This window comes from Amborella trichopoda, chromosome 6 (assembly GCF_054954075.1).
Source record: "Amborella trichopoda isolate Santa Cruz 75 chromosome 6, AtrichopodaSantaCruz75HAP2 v2.0, whole genome shotgun sequence".
Lineage (NCBI taxonomy): Eukaryota > Viridiplantae > Streptophyta > Magnoliopsida > Amborellales > Amborellaceae > Amborella > Amborella trichopoda.
In genome coordinates this window covers 50,772,894-50,791,736 of record NC_142341.1, presented here as the reverse complement: position 1 = coordinate 50,791,736, position 18,843 = coordinate 50,772,894, and the positions used below count along the sequence as shown (strand labels likewise).

General features: G+C 34.3%; 1 protein-coding gene across 7 annotated transcripts; it reads left to right on the top strand.

Moving 5' to 3' along the window:
* Nucleotides 1–493: 493 nt before the first annotated feature.
* On the top strand, nt 494–17,261 carry LOC18448730 (putative hydroxyacylglutathione hydrolase 2, chloroplastic). Of its 7 annotated transcripts, none has more exons than XR_016057296.1 (9): nt 494–584; nt 1,968–2,153; nt 2,675–2,878; nt 2,992–3,115; nt 3,511–3,611; nt 3,980–4,054; nt 7,960–7,991; nt 16,015–16,113; nt 16,903–17,261. XR_016057296.1 is itself a non-coding variant. In XM_088869162.1 (8 exons), the coding sequence occupies exons 4-8, from the start codon at nt 3,064–3,066 to the stop codon at nt 17,047–17,049; spliced, it is 474 nt and encodes a 157-aa protein (XP_088725288.1). In that variant the 5' UTR covers nt 494–584; nt 1,968–2,153; nt 2,675–2,878; nt 3,041–3,063; the 3' UTR covers nt 17,050–17,261. The 7 variants fall into 7 exon arrangements, 4 of the variants coding, with proteins under 4 accessions (XP_088725288.1, XP_020531917.1, XP_088725289.1 ...); XR_016057295.1 differs by having other exon boundaries at nt 2,660–2,878; XM_088869162.1 differs by lacking the exon at nt 7,960–7,991 and having other exon boundaries at nt 3,041–3,115.
* The last annotated feature ends 1,582 nt before the right edge of the window (nt 17,262–18,843 follow it).

The following is an 18,843-nucleotide window of genomic DNA, read 5'->3' as shown; positions in this document are numbered from 1 at the left end:
ATATTTCAAATAGGAAGGTTGTAAGAGTACCGTCAACGACTGGACTCAAATTCAAAATTTTTTTTATCAAAAGCTTCATAATGCCACTCAAACCATCTAATTTAACATCTAATAGTTAGAATAATTATAATTTTTTTATAATAATAATAAAAAAAAAGAGTATATAACGAGACTATTTACTTTTAAATACAAAATGTCACAACCATTGCTGTCCATCAGATTTCAAAACAGACAGTTGTGTTTACAAAATTCAAAAAAAATTTATTGAACCTTATAACGAACTTAACTAAAGATATATAGTGTCATGGTACACAAACCCTAAAATAAATGGTCTCAATAATAGTATCCCTCAAAATTAATAGGGATTATCCCGTTGATCTTAGCAAAGAAGGGCGAATGTTCATAGAGCATTGACACATATGCCCATATGAATGCCTAAATTTCCTTGTTAAAAAAGTACATCAAATTTCATCGACTTCCCTGTTCAATTAGTGTTGTTTCTCAGAGAAGAAGGTGACAATTTTTTCAGAGCCATGTTGTTATCCAGAGCTTCCACAATTCTTTCCCAACCTGCTACTACTAATGTATGTGTTCCAATGCTCTATCTGGTTACACCCCAATTGGGCCTTTTTTTTTCATTTTTTGTTCCAATTGTTTTTTCTTATTTATATTTGCTTTTTGTGTAAGAAGAAAAGCTGAAATTTTTCATAATTTGCACTTTTGTTTATTGTCCTTTGGCTCTCTCTCTCTCTCTCTCTCTCTCTCTCTGTCTCTGCTTATAACCCAATTTGTTTTTCTTCTTTATTTTTTCTTTTTGTTTAAGAAGAAAAGCTGAAATTTCTTATAATTTGCACTTTTGTTTACTGTCATTTGGCTCTCTCTCTCTCTCTCTCTCTATAGTATTCTTATATTTCTCACCAACGATCAGAACACCTTTTAAATTCGATTATATCTAAGGGAAATAATTCATTGGTGTCGAGGATTCAATGGATTAGCCTGAAACTCTGTCTAATCACCTGGAGCAAGTTCCCTTAATTATCTGCCTCCACTGAACTTTGGTTTCTCATAGTCATTGGTTAATTTTCTTTTGTGATATGAATTTTTTCATGAATGGTGGAACAAGCATGGCCAAAATGGGGAGCTGTATTTTTTAAATCTAAGTGCCTAATTAAGCTCCAGTGTACCCAATAAGTTGTATCCGTCATCTTCATAAGCAATTTGTAGATGTATCCTAGTTTCTCCCTCCTTTTTTTTCTGTGTATACAATTATACGTTTATAAATGTCCATTAAAACAACTATATATAGGTACATACAGATTATATGTATGTTTTCTTTCTTTTTGATTGGTAGATAATATGTATGTATTTGTATGCGAATATACCATAGATGTGTGGATTGAAATACATTCCCCTTAAAATGAACATCTTGGTCGAAGAATTTTGCGACAAAAAATAAATAGGAGGCTTCAGAGCTCATACTTGTACTAGCAAGGCATATTTTCTCTCACCATTTATTAACTTGCCATCCTCATTCTTATCGGTTTATCTCTGTATTGGTATTCGATCATGTTCTAGAGAGATTACTGTATGTGAGATAGTCTTGGAGTTTAGAGCGTATCCTAATTGCTCAAATTTCTTGATATTAATAGATGTATCTATATTTTTGTTTGCTTTAGTTGGCCACCAATTATTTTCCTGTCCGATTTTTGGTGCATATTGATTTGGTATTAATGAGCTTATAACATCGATGTGTCTTTGTTTACTTATCAAAATAGACAATTCTTTCTGTACATAACGGAAATAAACTATGGGTATTTATGTTTCTTTGTTTTAGTGTCTTTGTATTAGTGAGGAAATTCACAAAATTTTGTTTGTTTTGTGTGCGTATGTGAAGCAATGATTGTATATTAATTATTCCCTTGTTGTCTTGTGGTAACTTCTAATGAACTGTCATTTCTTGTTTTCAGGTAAGACGCTTCGTTTGCAGTTGGAGATGCGGAAGAAGATTAATTCTTGGGAAGAAGTTCTCCTTCAGCTTTAGGACCTTTCATGTTAGACCTTCAAAATCACCACAGGGACTTAGAGGTTCAATTTTAATTAAACAATCTTACTCCAGTATCCCTCAAACAGAGTCCCCATTGCAAATTGAGCTGGTAACAATTAACCTTGCTTACTGACGTCCTTTTTCTTTCCTTGTAGTTAATTTGGGAATATTCAGTGATAAAATGTTATATCAAATCCTTGTAGCCTATTGATTTGATTTACTTAGACAACAACCTATGTTTTGTTGGCATGCTTGCATGTATGAATATACCCATAGATTTTAATATTTTGTTCACACCTGGTTTGTAAAGTAGTAGATTTGCATTCAATCTATTTTTCACAATGTTCCTGTAAAATGGGAATGAGCTTTGAATATTTTACTAACATGATGTCATTTTGTTTCTGATATTTGTGCATATTGATGTGTGAGAATGGTGGTTATCCAATTAAGTAATAGCTCCACATGACATCGAAGATTTCTCATTTTCCTCTTGCATATCTATGACTAATTGCATGTATTAGCCTGATAGAGACTAATGGCATGTATTAGCCTGATAGAGTATCTATCAGTCTTACTTCATCTCTGGTTAATCCCTGTCATCATCTTCATTTCTAGTGCTTGATGTGTCAGGTGCCATGCCTCAAGGACAATTATGCATACCTATTGCATGATTTGAATACAGGAATTGTTGGAGTTATAGACCCTTCTGAGCATGAACCTGTAATTGATACCCTGAATAAGAAAAATTACAATCTCAAATATATACTGAACACCCATCATCATTATGATCACACTGGTGGGAATATGGAGCTGAAAGCAAGGTATGGTGCAAAGGTATGGATGAGGTTTTCTTTGGAGCTTTTGCATATTTATAAAGCTTAAATACATGGGGGTTCCTCTTTTCTAGATTCCACTGTTCAGTTTGAAAAAATTTCTATCACATGAAGGTAATTGGCATGGGCAATGACAAACATCGAATTCCTGGCATTGATATAGAATTATTTGATGGTGACAAGTGGATGTTTGCTGAGCATGAGATGCTTGTAATGGAAACTCCTGGTCATACAAGAGGTGCAGATTCAAGAGCTTGTTATCGTTTTATATTTTCCCAATACTCTTACATGCTAATTTTTTTGGAGAGAAAAATTTATATACGAGATTTTATTGTTTTCAGGGTCATAGACTATTTGAAGATATGTTTAGCAAGTTATCAAGGTTTATAACTGATAGCATGGCCCTAATCTACAGTATTTACATGAGTTGACATGTAGTAGTTGAGAAACATGGAACTTTTTGAGTAAAAACCTGTGGCTTGTACTCCACCCTATTGTTGCATATTTGGTTCGTTTTTTCTAAAATCATTGTGTTCCTCCATCTTAATTTTTGATGCAACGACTAGTATAGTGCTCATATTGCTAATGACTATTGCGTTAATATTAGCTTTCTTGGGATCAAATTTTGAGCAGGCCATGGGAGCTTCTATTTTCCAGGGTCGAAAGCAATATTCACAGGTGACACTTTATTTAGCTTATCATGTGGCAAGCTCTTTGAAGGGAGCCCAGAGCAGGTCCTCTTTTGCTCCAGCTTATGTAGTTTGAGTTATATGGATGGGAGTGAATTTCAAATTTGAAAGAGAAAAGCTTGTTGTCCATCCCATAAGCAGTCAAGTGTACATGGATCTCTTGAAAACTACCTTAATAGATCTTCTTTTTGGAGCTGTACCATATCTCAACTATGGGCCTTCATTTTAATCATGCAAATGAGTTATATTACTATGATTTTGAGGTGTAAAATTTAACATAGTTACTTTTCTCTAAAAAGAAAAGAAAGACATGTTTTCCCTCCCCCTCCCCCCCCTCCCAAAAAAAAAAAGAAAATAAAAATTCTATATCTCCATGGTTATGACATTGTAGTGCTTTGATACTCTGATTGCAGATGCATTCGTCACTAAGGAAAATTATGTCACTGCCAGATGATACGCGTATTTTTTGTGGCCATGAGTATACTATGGTATGTAGATTTTTAAGGTTTTCTTGTGTGAAAGAAATCTTTGAAACCATGGTGCTTGCCATATTTGAAAGTTGTTAACTAAAATATATATATATATATATATATATATATATATATATATATATATATATATGGATGGAAAAGTCTTCTCAACGCCTATAGGCAAAAATGAACAGTGATTTCGCCTATGCTCATCACTGTCCAAAGTTCATCGCATGGTCACGATTGTTCGGTAGTGTTTCATTTTTCATTTTTTTTTGTATAAATCGGAATGATTTGAAATTTGGAACTTGTGTACATCTTAGTGAGGCTCATCTAATACAAATATGAAAAAAATAATTCGCAAAAAAAATTTGACCAAAATACCCCCAAAACCAATCCGTGTTCAGAAGCTTCTGTTTCTACTATTTTGAATGCCGTAGGATTAAAAAGTGCCAAACATGGTAATTCTTTGGCTTTTATTTTGATTTTCTTTACAGCATTAGTATGGTCATCAGTCCATGCTGGAGGATTCTTTTTTAACCTTTGAAATAGAAGTTTTGCATCAATTGCTAAATCTTTGTAAAAATCTGAGATATAGTTTAAGCAACCCAAAAATCATTGTAACTCGGTTCTGTCTAAAATTATATGAGGAAATTTAGATGCAAATTCTATCGCTCTTTCTATAGGGATGATCCTTCTTTGGAATATATTATGACCGAGAAACCTGATTTTGTTCTGGTAAAGATTTATTTTTCTCGCAGAGACTACTAAGCCAGCATTTTTTATTGCCTTTGAAAAGCTATTTAGATGTTTCCAATGTTCCTCAATTGATTTTGAAAAAACAAGCATATCATCAATATAGACTATCATAAATTTAGTACAAGGATTAAAGATTTCATTCATGATATTTTGGAATTCATAAGGTACATTTTTTAATTCGAATGGCATGACATTCCATTCAAATTGCCCAAAAGGAACATTAAAGGCAGTTTTATATTTATCTTCTTCAGCAATTTGGATCTGCCAATAGCCGGACTTTAGATCAAATTTAGAGAATATACAAGCATTGACTAGTCTATCTAAAAGATCCCTTTTGTTTGGTATTGGATATCTAATCCATCTCAAGACTTTGTTTAGTGGTTTATAGTTTATTATCAATCTAGGAGTTCCTCTTTCGATTTCTGAGGCTTTTCTACATAAAAGGCCGAGCAGCTCCATGGTGATGAGCTTTTCCTTATTAGTTTTTTCTCTAATAATTCTTGTATTTCCTTTTTGCATATTTCAAGTAGCCTATTATTCATTTGAATGGGTCTTGCCTTAGTAGAAATCTTGCTTTCCCGAAAGTCTGGTTCATGTGGTAATTTTACTATGTGTTGCTTCCTATTCCAAAAAGCATTAGGGATTTCTGCACAAATATCTTTTTCCATATTGATTTTTAAAGATTTGATTTTGTTTTGTGTTTCTAGGAGAGACAATTTCTTTTCTATATTTTTATATTTTATTTCTTCTTTTAGATGGAACAAAAATTTTTCTTTAGAAGAAATTGTGTCTCTGATTTTGTTAATCTCATGGACTCTGGGCTTTTCAATAAAGGTAAATTTTACCTTATGCCCTTCAATGCTAGCTTCTATTCTTGTATCATCTATTTTTATAAGATAGAGCATATTCAGAAATGGAGTCCCTAGGATAACAGGTTGGCTTAAACCTTTCACCATTATAAATGGAAAGTTGAAGCAAGCACCATTATTGTAAACTGCAGTATCAGTTAACTTGTAGTTTATTAGTATCTTACTGCCATCTGCTGTATTAAGGATTTGAGTAGTTTTACTAAAATATTTGGTTGGTACCAATCCTTCATTAATGTAGTTTAAATCTGCACCTGAATGTATTAGTGCGGTAGTTTGGAAACTGTATTCTTTTTGTACTACAATTGTGATATTGGTAAACCATTTTTTAGTTATAATTTTATCTACTAGGTTTACATATTTGCAAGTGTGAACCTTTTCTATTATATTCATAACAGCTTTAGAAGTTTCAGGCTTTGGAAGGGTATCTTTAACTTCTAGTGGTATGAGAATATTGTGCTCAGTTATCAGCTGATCAAACTCTTCTTCTATATTTTTTTCTTTAATTGTTTCTCAGAGTGGATCTTGAGCTAATTCTAAAGATTGGACTCTTGATTTGAAGGCTATCAATTCATTTCTGACTTCATTGATTTCATATCTTAGCTCAGATATTGGAGGTTCTTTTTCTGTATGGGTTTTATTTTGTACTCTTTTCATAATATCTTGAAAGCTATAGTCTTCTTTTGTAGGGACAAGGGAAGAATTTGGTTTTCTTGATGGTGCTTTTGACATATTGATATATTTTATTAAGGCTTCTTTTTTAGCTTCAGGGTCTATTATTTTGTCAATAAGGTCTATAATTAAATCTTCTTTTTTGTAAGGGTATTGATAATCAATCCATTCATATCTATTATTGCCTTATAATAGTTGCATTGACAATTTTCTTTGTCTTTGTCTGGGTCATCTCCAGAATCAGAATCTGAATCAGAGCTACTGAAAATGATATCTTCATCTTTGATTTCTCCAATTAGCATTTCTTCTTCTGACTCAGAAAAGTCTGAAGTTCCATTTTCAATCTGGAGTATCTCAAATATTTGCCTTTTAATATGGCCATCTAATTCTAAAGAATTAATTTTCTTTTGGACTCTGCATTTGTTTATATAATGGCCAACCTTGCCACAGTTGTAACAAACAGGGATTTTCCTTTTTCCCTTGTATTTGAAAGATGTTTATCTTTTAAATTTTTTTTTGAGAAGTTTTCTTTTACCTTTTGATAAGGTTTGAATTTCCTGCTTCTGATATTATGTTTTTTCTTAGGAAAAAGCTTTGAAAGGGGTAAAGTATTAAATCCAAATTGTTCACAAAAATCTCCTAGCTCTTTCCTCCCCGTTGTTCTTTGCTTTTCTAATTGCCTTCAGAGTTTTAAGTCTGTACATAATGCCAGACCTTCAGCACAAATTTCTGCTGGTAACTCGCCTACGGTATCCAAAGATTAAGGAATGAGTCCCCCATGTTTGTTTTTTAGCCTGATTTTTACCTTTTCAACAAATAAATGTGGTAAACCAGCTATAAATTTTTCTTTCCAATTGTCTGATTTACTATCTTCTCTTGACAGTAGTCGTGAGAAAAACGCATCCTTGTACCACTTATAATGAGCCAATGTTGGGCACCTAAGATTAGATAATAAATCTTCAGACCCTGCTGCCAACAGCGCAGTACTTCCTACAAAATGGAGGGTTATAGTATATATTAATGTGTTAATTGCATCACCCTCTTGTACTATATTTTCTTGGCCATCTTCTCTTTTGACCATCCATTGTTTTGTAGCATTTAATTATTGGTTTTTCGAATTTTCATCCATATGGAAATCCCACCAGCCTCTTAGCCAACCAGTGAATCCACAAATTATGGCTTTGGCTATCTCATGGTCCTGATTTCCACTAGCCTTGCAGGCAGTGGCATACATCGTCATGTGTTTCATGAGATCTAGGATTTGGTTTTCTACCATACCATTAATATTCCAATTCACAATAGATTTTCTTGAGTAAGAAACTGAAGTTGATATTAAGTCTTCTTCGATCTGTTGGTCTACTGGGGTAGGTCTAGGATAGTACATCCAAGTTTGGGATAGTGGTCTAAATTTTTTCCCATAATCGATCCTATTTACTTCTAAGCTTTCAGTTTTAAAAGCTTTCTCAATTTGTTCAATTTCTTCGTCAAGTGCCTTTTCTAGGACCTGAACATTTCCTTTTTGAGTTTTAGCGGACTCAGCTTTATCATTAATGTTCAATTTTCTCAATCTTTTGCTAATTCATCTATGAGCTCACTGTTTTCCTCTTTTTTCTTTATTCCTTGCAGGCTAAATTTCCCTGTTTCTATTGTTGGAGGAGGTTTGAATAGAACAACTTCTTTCTTCTTTTCCAAGCTTCTGGGTTCAAGAGTTGTTTTTAATTGGTTTATGGCATTTTCTATTCGGGTGGTTTGTTTTCCTATTGTTTGGAGCAAGGCGTTAATATAATTGTTTGGTTCAATGATATGAGGTATTCCATCAATTTTGGCCATGCTTTGGTCACTTTCTTTTGGTCCTAGTTTTAGAGGTGAGGCTCTAATTTCAACCTTTTCGCCTAACTTTTCCTCAGTGAGTCTTATACTAACCTCAGGGGGATGTATGGACTCAATTGTTTCTCCTTGAGAAGTCTGGTAGGTTTGGAAAGATTTTTCTACTATGTTTACTTCAAACTTTGGGATTTTAATAGGATAATGTTTTGCTATATATTTTAACCATTTGAAGAACTTTACAGTTGCCTTATGATTTAAATTAAACCTATTAAATTTGAAATGGAAGGCATCTCTTAGAGGTTCTTTAAATTCTGTAAAAAACCATTCTCTTATTAACCTGTTTTCTTCAGAGTAAAAGTCCTTTTTTATCCATTCTTTGTCAATTTCAAATTCTTCCTTTTGAATTACATTGACATCAAAATCTAGATCTGAAGGAGTTGGTTCCGGTTCTTCTATTTCAGAAGAGCCTGCGGTCTCAACTCTATAAACTGGTTGTTGTACCTGGTTTGAGGTTCTATTTAATCTTTCTATAACGGTCCGTCTATGAGAAGATAGTCTCTCATGTTCTGACTGTGGAATTGAAGAAGTAGAACTTCTCGAAGGTTCCCTGACACTAGATTCAGCTTTTCTTAGTGTGGTTTTTCGGGATGAATGAAATCTAATTTCTATTTCCCCATCAAAATATTCAAGTATTTGTTCAGGGTCTTTGTTTTCTGGAGGTTCAATTCGGGCATCTGATTGCAAAGGCCATCTCTCAGGTAATTTTACCAAGGACCATGCAACAGACTTGGGTATTACCAGGTTTGATTTTTCCATGTTTGTTTGGAAAAATATTGTTTGTCCTTTGGAGTCCATTTGCCTTGCATTTGGACATAAGGTATTCATTACCTTGTAACATATTCGGTAGACAAAAGCTAAGTTTTGTGATCCTGGGTCCATATCAAAACCTTGAGTTTGAAGGTTTAGAGTTTAGACTTTTAAGAGGTTTGGATCTATTAGGGCCACGGAAAAGTTTGGAAAACAATTGAAGTAAATAGGCCCATTACAGAGACTAGATTCAACTATTCCAAGTAAGGAATTAGTGAAGCGTTTATGTCTGTTGTCCCTTAAACAAAGCAGGACTGAATTATTTAGCCTTGTTCTAGTTAAATGTTTTACAGCTATTTAGACAAGACCAATATATATAAATATTTATATTCCTTCCTCTTATGATCTTCAATCATTCTAGGACAGAGTAGTTGAAATTATCCTGGGTTTCCATGACAGAAATACTTTGTTCTATAGTTTTAATAGAAAAACTAGTTTTAAAATCAAAAGTTCCTTTACTATAAATATCTGAAACAGGTACCTTAGGTATGTTCCAGTTTTGAATTTGTTTTTTTATGTTATCAATTATTATTTCTTCACGGTTATTCACACGTAATGTACTACTAATAGTAGCTGACCTATTAGATAGAGTTCTAATAAAGTTTGCCATCATAGTTCGAGTCAATCGAAAACAGTCCCTACACTTTCTTCGCTCTTCCTTGGCCTTAGTGATCTTTGGGTCACGACGACTTTGAACTTACTACTGCAAACTGTTCTTAGAATCTTATAATAGTTCAGGTTCTATTAGTACTACAGTTATACCACTGTATGAAATGTGGCTCTGATACCATTTGCACTCAAGAGTAATAAAACTGATAACAGATAACAGAAAAAGCAAATAGGATAGATAACAAAGCAGATAATATCAATAATAGAAATCATACAACAATCTTATAACAGAAGACAGAGGTACTTACATTTGACAAATACAGAAACTTGTAAAAAGCCTTAACTGTTTCGGGATGTAAGCAGGAACCTCGTCCCAAAAACAATCACACAGCCCACTTTTACACTCACTATACTAGGTGGCTTGATACACCACCAGATATACAGAGAAAAGACTTAAAAAGTAGAGAGAATACTGTAGAGAGTTGTAGAGAAGACAGAGTAGAGAGTAGAGCAGAGAACAGAGAGTACTTTCAAATAACAGAGAGCAGAGCAGAGAAGCTGAGCAGAGAAGCTAAGCAGAGAGGTTGAGCAGAGAGGCTGAGCAGAGAGGCTAAGTAAAGAGGCTGAGCTGAGAGGCTGAGGAAAGTCCAGGACACTTGAATGGGTTGAGCTCCTCCCCTTTTATAGACTTTTGCGGACTTCAAACGTTTTGAATCCGCTGCAGTGACTGTCAGTGGCTACAGTAACCGCACTCTGCTATAGTAACTACTACAGTGATTTTCCTACGGTGACTGTCGGTGGCTTTTCGGGGGTATGTGTCCTGGATAAGTTTGGAGTCGTCTTCCCGCTCTAAATTTGCTTTATTTTGAAGGAAATTTGATGCCGTAACAGTCGTCCTCATTGAGGGGAGTGTAGTCTTTAGGATCTTCACTTTGGGTGGACATGTTGTCATCAGTAACTTCGAGGGCTTCCCAGCGCTTGAGTTTAAGATCTTCTTTGGTCATGGCTGGGTTTTGCTGCTGGAGGAGTGCCACATAGTGGGAAATATCCATTTGTGGAGGTGGTGGGGAAGAGATAAACTTCATTTTGATTTTATTAGGAGATAAAGAGTCATTCTTGTAACTGTCCCACCACTTAATGGAGATTTGGCGGTGTAATGTACGGAGATAATCATATCGGTCCATATCGTCCTATGAGATTTGGTATTCCCATTTTAAGATCCATGGGATTTGATAAAGGGCCATAAAATATAAATGAAAATTTCTTTTTAAACTTTGCTTATTAAAATCAGAGAATTTTCTCTGAGATATTTGGTATTCTGTTGGAAGTATCTGGCTTGTGGATCCCCATATGGAGAACCAATTTTTAAACCAGTTCGGGAAATCATTTGGATCAGTTATTTTAAACTGTATGTACCAACTGTGGGAATTTTTTATATTTTGGTACCCAAAGACTTCATCCCAGGCTTTCATATATTCAAAATAATGGTAGGATTTTTAAATCCTTTTCGGGGGTATTTTGGTCAATTTTTTTCATGTAAAATAGTTTTTTGATATTTTTCGTAGATTTGTCTATTTTTGTTGAACTCACGCTTTTCAGGTCATTCCGATTTGTAGAAAAAATAAAAAATAAAACAGTACCGGACAATCGTGATCATGCGATGAACATTGGGCGATGATAAGGGTCGGTGAAATCACTGTTCATTTTCGCCTATAGGCATTTTGTAATATCTTCCTATATATATATATATATATATATATATATATATATATATATATATCATCGTCATCATCATCATAGCCTTTTCCCAATTCATTGGGGTCGGCTACATAAATCCTGGTCTACCATTATGCTCTATTTAAGGCCATACCCTCAGTGAGGCCATAAGTCCTTATATCTTTTTGAACTACTTCCAACCGCGTCTTTTTAGGCCTACCTTTTGCCATTTTCAATCCTTCCACTTGAACTAACTCGCACCTCCTAACATGTGTTGTACTGGGTTGATACCGCACATAGCCGGCCCACCTATGTCTATTCTCTCTCATCTTATCGCCTATTGGTGCCACACTTAAACTTTCCCGAATTGATTCATTTCGAATTCTATCCCTTCTTGTCTTGCCACTCATCCATCTCAACGTCTTCATCCGCTACACTCATTTTGTGAGTATATTGTTTTTTGTCCACCCAACATTCTGCCCCATAAAGCAAAGCTGGTCTCACAACTGTCTTTTAGAACTTACCTTCAGTTTCATTGGTATGAGTCGATCGCATAAAATTCCAGTTACACATCTCCACTTTGCTCACCCAGTTCTAATTTTATATGCGACATCTTCCTCAATCTCTTCATTTTCTTGGATTATCAACTCAAGGTATCTAAAGTGCGGTCTTTTATGTACTTCTTGATAGTGGATACAAAGACTAGAGAAAATTTTCAAGCCAAAAAACAAAACAAAATGGACACCTTCAACAAGCCACGTGCTAAAAACCAAGCTAAGTGAATAAGTTACAATCCTTTAAATAATAATTACAACCATTTCTAGCCTTGTATAACCACTATAAATAAACTCAAATACCAACCCCTTATTGGGCAATTACATATAAAGCAAGACTAGCTTATGAATTATACTTTCATAACACAAATTACATAAACTATGTCTCAAAGCTTAAATACATCATGCAAAACAAAATTCTAAAGAATAAAATCTACTAAACAGGGAATTAAAATGCCAAATTAAAATAGGGAAGCCATGTTTCGAACCCCTTGTGTCGGGGCCACGCAATCGGGCCCTATAAGGACTTAATTTTGTCCCTTCAGATTGTACAAAAGTGGTTCAATCTCACAAGAGTGTCTTATCCAAATGGAAAGCAATTACACACCGTAAAATCACTTCTTAGGATCTCAACACACTTGTATCATCTAAAACATAATGCATAAGGTTTGAATCGAATCAGAAAAAGAACCAGAGAGTTATAGCCAACCTACACACGGTGGTTCCTCAGACCACCAAAACAATCTTGTATGAAAATATTATAAACCCCCATAGGTAAAAACGTGATGAAAAAGTTCTGGAAATTGAGTGACACTGAGACTAAATTATTTGATGGATTTGAAGCAAAGTAATCAATGGATACTATGCATGATTATGGATTCTTATGCATATAGGCTATAACTCATGAAGGACCACATTATGAATAAGCATGATGAAAAAGATGATCAAATGGGGATTCCAAGATCAATGAAACTTTGCTAAATTTAAAACTCCAGTAACTATAGATGCCAAGAATATGATCTTATGAGAAAAGAAAATTCGATGGAGTTTACTTTGATAAATGCACACTATGGACTTAAGCATAAGAAAAGATGACCACCATCAATATCACCATTAATGGAACTCTAAAAGCTCTCTCTCTTCAATTTTCTCTCACAAAACATTAGAAGAAGGAGGGGAGCAGCAATTTTTCAAAATAGGTCAAGAGTTAAGATAGTTAGGGTTTGAGATATCATGATGTGCTCTTATAACATGGGTGTAACCTTGGACTCAATCAATACCGTTGATGCACTAATCCAAAGGTACATGAGAGGCTAATGTACCTAGCCACCCATCCCCATCCCCATCCAACCACTAGGATGAAGGGATGGGATTTCACATCATTATCACTCATCCTAACCTTAAGGCTATGCCATTTTACCATTTTGTCCTTGGCCCATGTTTTTCTTCCAATTGTATCCAATATGGCCTTACAAATATACCTTTAGTTTTTTTAATAATGTATTAGAGTAGATAACCACAAAGGCTAAAGGGCAAAGAAGTAATTGGCAAAGCTCACACATATGGAGACATTCTACTTTATCAAAGCCAATCACTTTGTAGGTCTAAAATTTCAAACCAATCAATTTAAAGATAATGTCCGCTTCACACATGTGGGAAGATATTTTTTCAACTCAAATTTGAAAATGCATTTTCTCTTTAATATTAAATAAATTAATTAATTAAGCTTCACACATGCCATGCATGACCCATGTGTGAATTAATTAAGACATGTGATAAAAAGGGGGCCTTAATTTATAACATTATATAACAATATATAACAAGACACCATAACACAACCCTTTATAAAACATGCAACCAAATGCCAATCTAGTCCCCTAGCTAAGGATAACGCCTAGCTGAGCAGTGAGGCTTGGGGTGCCACGTGGCAGCCCTATGGTGACTCGGACACCACATGACACTGCCATGTTAGGATTAAAGTAGAATTTGAGTTAAACAATTTGACAACCCTCATTTTTTTAGCAAATAAATTTCTGAAAAATTCTCTAAAATTTATAATAAATATTTAAAGTATTTTTGAGCAAGTTTTAGGTTTTTCTCATCATTATAAAATCGGACAAAAGGTATAGTGAGATATCAGGTTAATAACTATAGGTATTGGAGTACAATGGGCTAGTCCCGGATGATGTTCCGTCGAGTCTTAGATCGACCCAATAGACCTATGTTCCACAGTCTAAAGCAGAGACACATAATTGGTCATATCAAAGCTGCTGAGCCAGAACTTCCGATCATTCGGCTCTCAATGGATTACAGGTGTACCCCTGTGGGACATGATCTAACTAATTACAGGGGTCCTCTCAAAGCACATGTGCACTGGCTCTTCCAAACTCAGATAATGCATTTGGAAGAGTGGCTTCCCGTACGAAATGAAAATGCACATGCCATGCAATGGTCTCCTGTCAGGATACGGATTTATGTCCCATAAGTCTTGACCATTCCATACAGGGCGAATACTCAATTAGTACTCGGGTTTTATTTTTCTCTTTTGGATTCTCCAAACCCTGGCCGATTGCAGCTAAACATGATGCTAACCTATAAAATCCTGACTAGGAGATCACCCTCACCTCCTTGATAAAGCAGTTTCTCAATACGTGAACTCTCGATGCCTCATGCGTACTCGGGGTAAAAGAATCTGGGCTTCATTTCGCAAGACGCTAAGATTTAAATCTCTCAATCGCTCCCATTGAATGAGAGACTACTGGAATTTAGGCCTTGATAGGCCATATTTTCAACACTTCTTAGCCGTCAATCTTAACTACTTCCTCATCTCTACTCCTATTACTACTAAGCTTGCATTCCATATACTCTGTCTTTTTCCGGCTAATTTTAAAACCTTTGGATTCTAGAGCATCCCTCCAAAGTTCTAACTTTGTGTTGACGTTGTTTCGGGTTTTATCGATCAAAACTATGTTATCTGCGAACAACATGCATCATGGTACCTCATATATATATATATATATATATATACATATATATATATATATGTATATATATATATATATATATATATATATATATATATATATATATATATATATGCACCTATCATGGTGTTCAATTATCAGAAAGAAAATTTTTGAAGAATTGGTTAAAAGCTAGTATTCAGATAAAGATTTTATTTCCTTTCTATTTGAAACTTGGCGCAAATATAAACTACGATCCCATCATATAGATCATCAGGTGAAAAAAATAAAAAAACAAAATTCTTGTTTTTTAACAGTTTGGGGAATGGAAACTGACCTACCCTTTGGTCCTGCCCGAAAGGGACCTTCCTTTTTTGAGCCTATTCATAAAGAACTTGAAAAAGAGTTTAAAAAAGGAAAAAAGAAATGGTTTTTATTTGTTAGAGTTTTAAAAGAAAAAAGAAAATGGGTTATCAAAAGAGTTATATTTATAGAAGGAGTAATGAAAGAACTTACAAAAGAAAATCCCATTTTCTTATTCGGACAAAAGAGAGTCTATGATGGAAGTGAAAATTCTGCAAGTAATAAGAAGACAATTTCTGAATCACCTATTAGAACTGGATCGATGGATTGGACAAATTCTTCACTTCTGGAAAAAAAAGAAGAAAGGATATATAATTCTTTAGAGTTGGAACATGCCGCATCAATGGAAGAGCTTCTTAAAAAGTTCATAGAACTAAAAACTGTTCATATCCATGAATTGTGTTTGTGAGTACCGACTTTTTTATTCCCTTTTGGTGTTTCTGTACAGGTAAAGTATTGTACTTGTGATCGTTTTCTTATTCTCTTTATCTTCACATCCGTTAAAGAAAGTATACCATGTACCAGTCATGTATGTTTTTTGTTACACCACGTGATATCCACTGTCTGCGCCTGATGATGGATGGGGGTGATTAACGAACCATGGTTCATCTCCACCTGTCCATCATCAGTAATTGGGAACAGGTGGTGGATATCCCATTGGTGCACTGTTCGTCATACACCACTGGTGTATGTTATACTTTTACTTCTTAATGACTAATAAATGTAATACAAAATGAGAAGCTGATATACGGGAAATGATGTCTTTCCTGGAATACAAGCAGAGCAATGCAAAGTTTGCGCTTTCTATAGAGCCGAAGAATCAAGACCTCCAAGCATATGCTGCCCAAGTAGCAGAGCTTCGCCAGAAAAGCTTACCTACGGTAATCCCAAGAAACCCATCTTGATAAACAGGTGTTGACCCTTCAAATTTACAATAAAACTTGTCTACCCTTGTTTTCAAGTACAGTATGGTCGTCTTCATTCTTCCTGATGCAATTAAGCTGGTTCTGATTTCCAAAATGGTTTCTGTCCTTTCATTTAGGGTATCCAATTTATTTGTTTGTTCTTCTTTACACTTGTTATTATGGATGTTGAAAATAGCAATGTCTTTTCTTGTATGCTATATTATTGCCTACTTTAACATGTTTGGATCCAAGTTGAGCCCAAGACCTAGTTTTCAAACCTTGGTGAGGCACCACCCCTTTCCTTCAGGTTATAAAATGATTCAAAGAACCATTAGCCATCTCATGTTTATTGCATTGTATTGCAGTTTTTAAGTACAACATAGAATGCTCCATTCTAAGATGGTTTCTGATCTGCAAAATGGTTTTTTCCTTCCATTTAGGATATCCAATTTTTTAGTTTGTTCGTCTTTTCACTTCTTTGTTATCCTGGATGCCTAAAGTAGGAATATCATTTTTTTGTCTGCTATATTTTTGCCTACTTTAAAATTTGGGGATTCAAGTTGACCTGAGACCCAGATTTCAAACCTTGGTGAGGCCCCACTGCCTTCACATTATAAAATGATTCAAAGAACCAATATCTGTGCACCAAATTTTATTGCATGGATTTGCTTGCGTCACTGTTATTTAAACTTCCTTTTCCAAGCTTGATTTTCAATTCTACTGCTTAATCAGAATAAGGCTTATGTTCATTTCTTTGCATAGCAGATTCCAGCAATTTTAGGCAAAGAGAAGTCATGTAATCCATTTTTGCGCACGTTTAGTTCTGAAATTAGGAGATCACTGAAAATCCCAGAGAATGCTAGTGATGCAGAAGCTCTGGGTGTCATCCGCAAAGCAAAGGACAATTTCTAGGTAACACAAACTGAAAAATATATCTCTCTTTGCCATTCATGTCCCATGCACCGGATATTAGGCGTGTAATATTACACATCAAAGTATGGGTTTGCCTGACACCCTGTGCATTGCATTTTACACATCAAAGATATATGTGCATAAGGAAAAGCTTGAGAAGCGACCTATAATGATAGACTGCCATATAATTGAGTTTGGTTGCATTGGGCAAATTTTTTGTTAGGTTAGACTTATCGTGGATGCAATTAATAAGCTATCGAATTTTGAATTCCATATAATTGCCTGTTAAATTATTGTGTTGCCATGTTACTGTGAAAACAATTCAAATCATTGTCGTTGTTCATACATGGATTGAAAGTGAGAAATTTTGAATGTAACAACCATAATGAAATAATTTTGGTCAATTAATTGTCTAATGAAAACAAGATCATGGACAAACGTAGCATAGGAAGCATTAGACAGAATCGAGGAATGATAAGAACGTGTCGTAGTTTGATAGAGGAGACATATGATCCCCTTGGCAAGGTAGACGACATAAGTACCTCTAATAACATGTGAATTTTCATGAGATGAGATAACTTTTCTTGTATTATTAAAGCGAGAATCAATCAATCTTTGAGTTCTAGATAACAAATAAGTTACGAAGCATAATGTTACATTATTAAGTAATTAAAAACATTGTACTCCTATAGATCTGAGCTATTCTTGGCCATGCTAGAAAACTAATAAAAAGTAGTTGTTCTTATGTTCAATGTATTATAAATAGAAGTTAAAAGTGGGTTCGAATTGACACTTCAAAGTAAAACAAAGGTGAACTTGTTAATAATAATATAGTGTACCATACTATCTGGTATATCATCGTGACACTAAAATGCACGTCATATGAGTCCTAATTGTTGTTTGTGAATTTTGTGATGCTTTCAGGATGCTTGGTTCTCGTGAAAATATTTTTTAGCAAACATTCACATGAAAAAGTTCTTTCAAATGGTCAAATGGGAGAATATTTTTACATCAATTAGTTGCTAATTGGTGTGAAAAGATGCACTGAGACTAATTGGTATGAAAATATTTCAAACCTTGATCACCCGGGAGAATTTTTTCATGTAAAAATATTTTCTAGAAAACAGTTTCACACGAACCAAGCATGTTAGAGAGACGGTAAAAGAAAAATAATAAGAAAATTACGCTATTAATTTCAGAAAAGGACTGCACTTATTGAAACTGCATGTAGTTCCTTTATCGCATGTAACCATCAAATTGCAATTAATATTCATAAAGAGAAAAAAAAAAAACATCAAATTGCAATCATTTTCTAGAAGTAGGGAGATGCATTAATTGCTGGTGCCAAACCACTGGGGAAATTCTTGGATCAATGTTTGTTTTTTTTGCCAATTAATAACATTTTGAGAATCACCTTCCACCACAAATATATATATATATATACATGGGAAAGCTTTTTAAGATTTATATGTTTCTCTATAACATAAAAGTTCTATCCTCTTTTTATTCAACCCTCCATTTTTGAATGGAGGGTTAAGATTGCCCAAATTACAATGTCACGTTTCTGCAATGTTTTATTTTTAATTTTTTTTTATATAAACTGATTTGACACGAAATTTTGGACTTTCATTTCTCTATTAAATTCGCACAAACAAAAAATATAAAAAAATATATTTTCAATCAAATAAAATGACCAAAATATCCTTGAAAGTTTCAAGGGGTATTTTGGTCATTATTTTTTATCCAAAAATTATTGTTACTATTTTTAATAGGTGTGCTCCAATGAGAAGATGG

Excerpts from the sequence above, each read along its gene's own strand:
- LOC18448730 (XM_088869161.1), top strand. The coding sequence starts at position 534 with ATGTTGTTATCCAGAGCTTCCACAATTCTTTCCCAACCTGCTACTACT. Across the intron at positions 3,612-3,979 it reads TTGAAGGGAGCCCAGAGCAG|ATGCATTCGTCACTAAGGAA; the intron begins GTCCTCTTTTGC and ends CTCTGATTGCAG. Across the intron at positions 4,055-16,014 it reads GTGGCCATGAGTATACTATG|AGCAATGCAAAGTTTGCGCT; the intron begins GTATGTAGATTT and ends GAATACAAGCAG.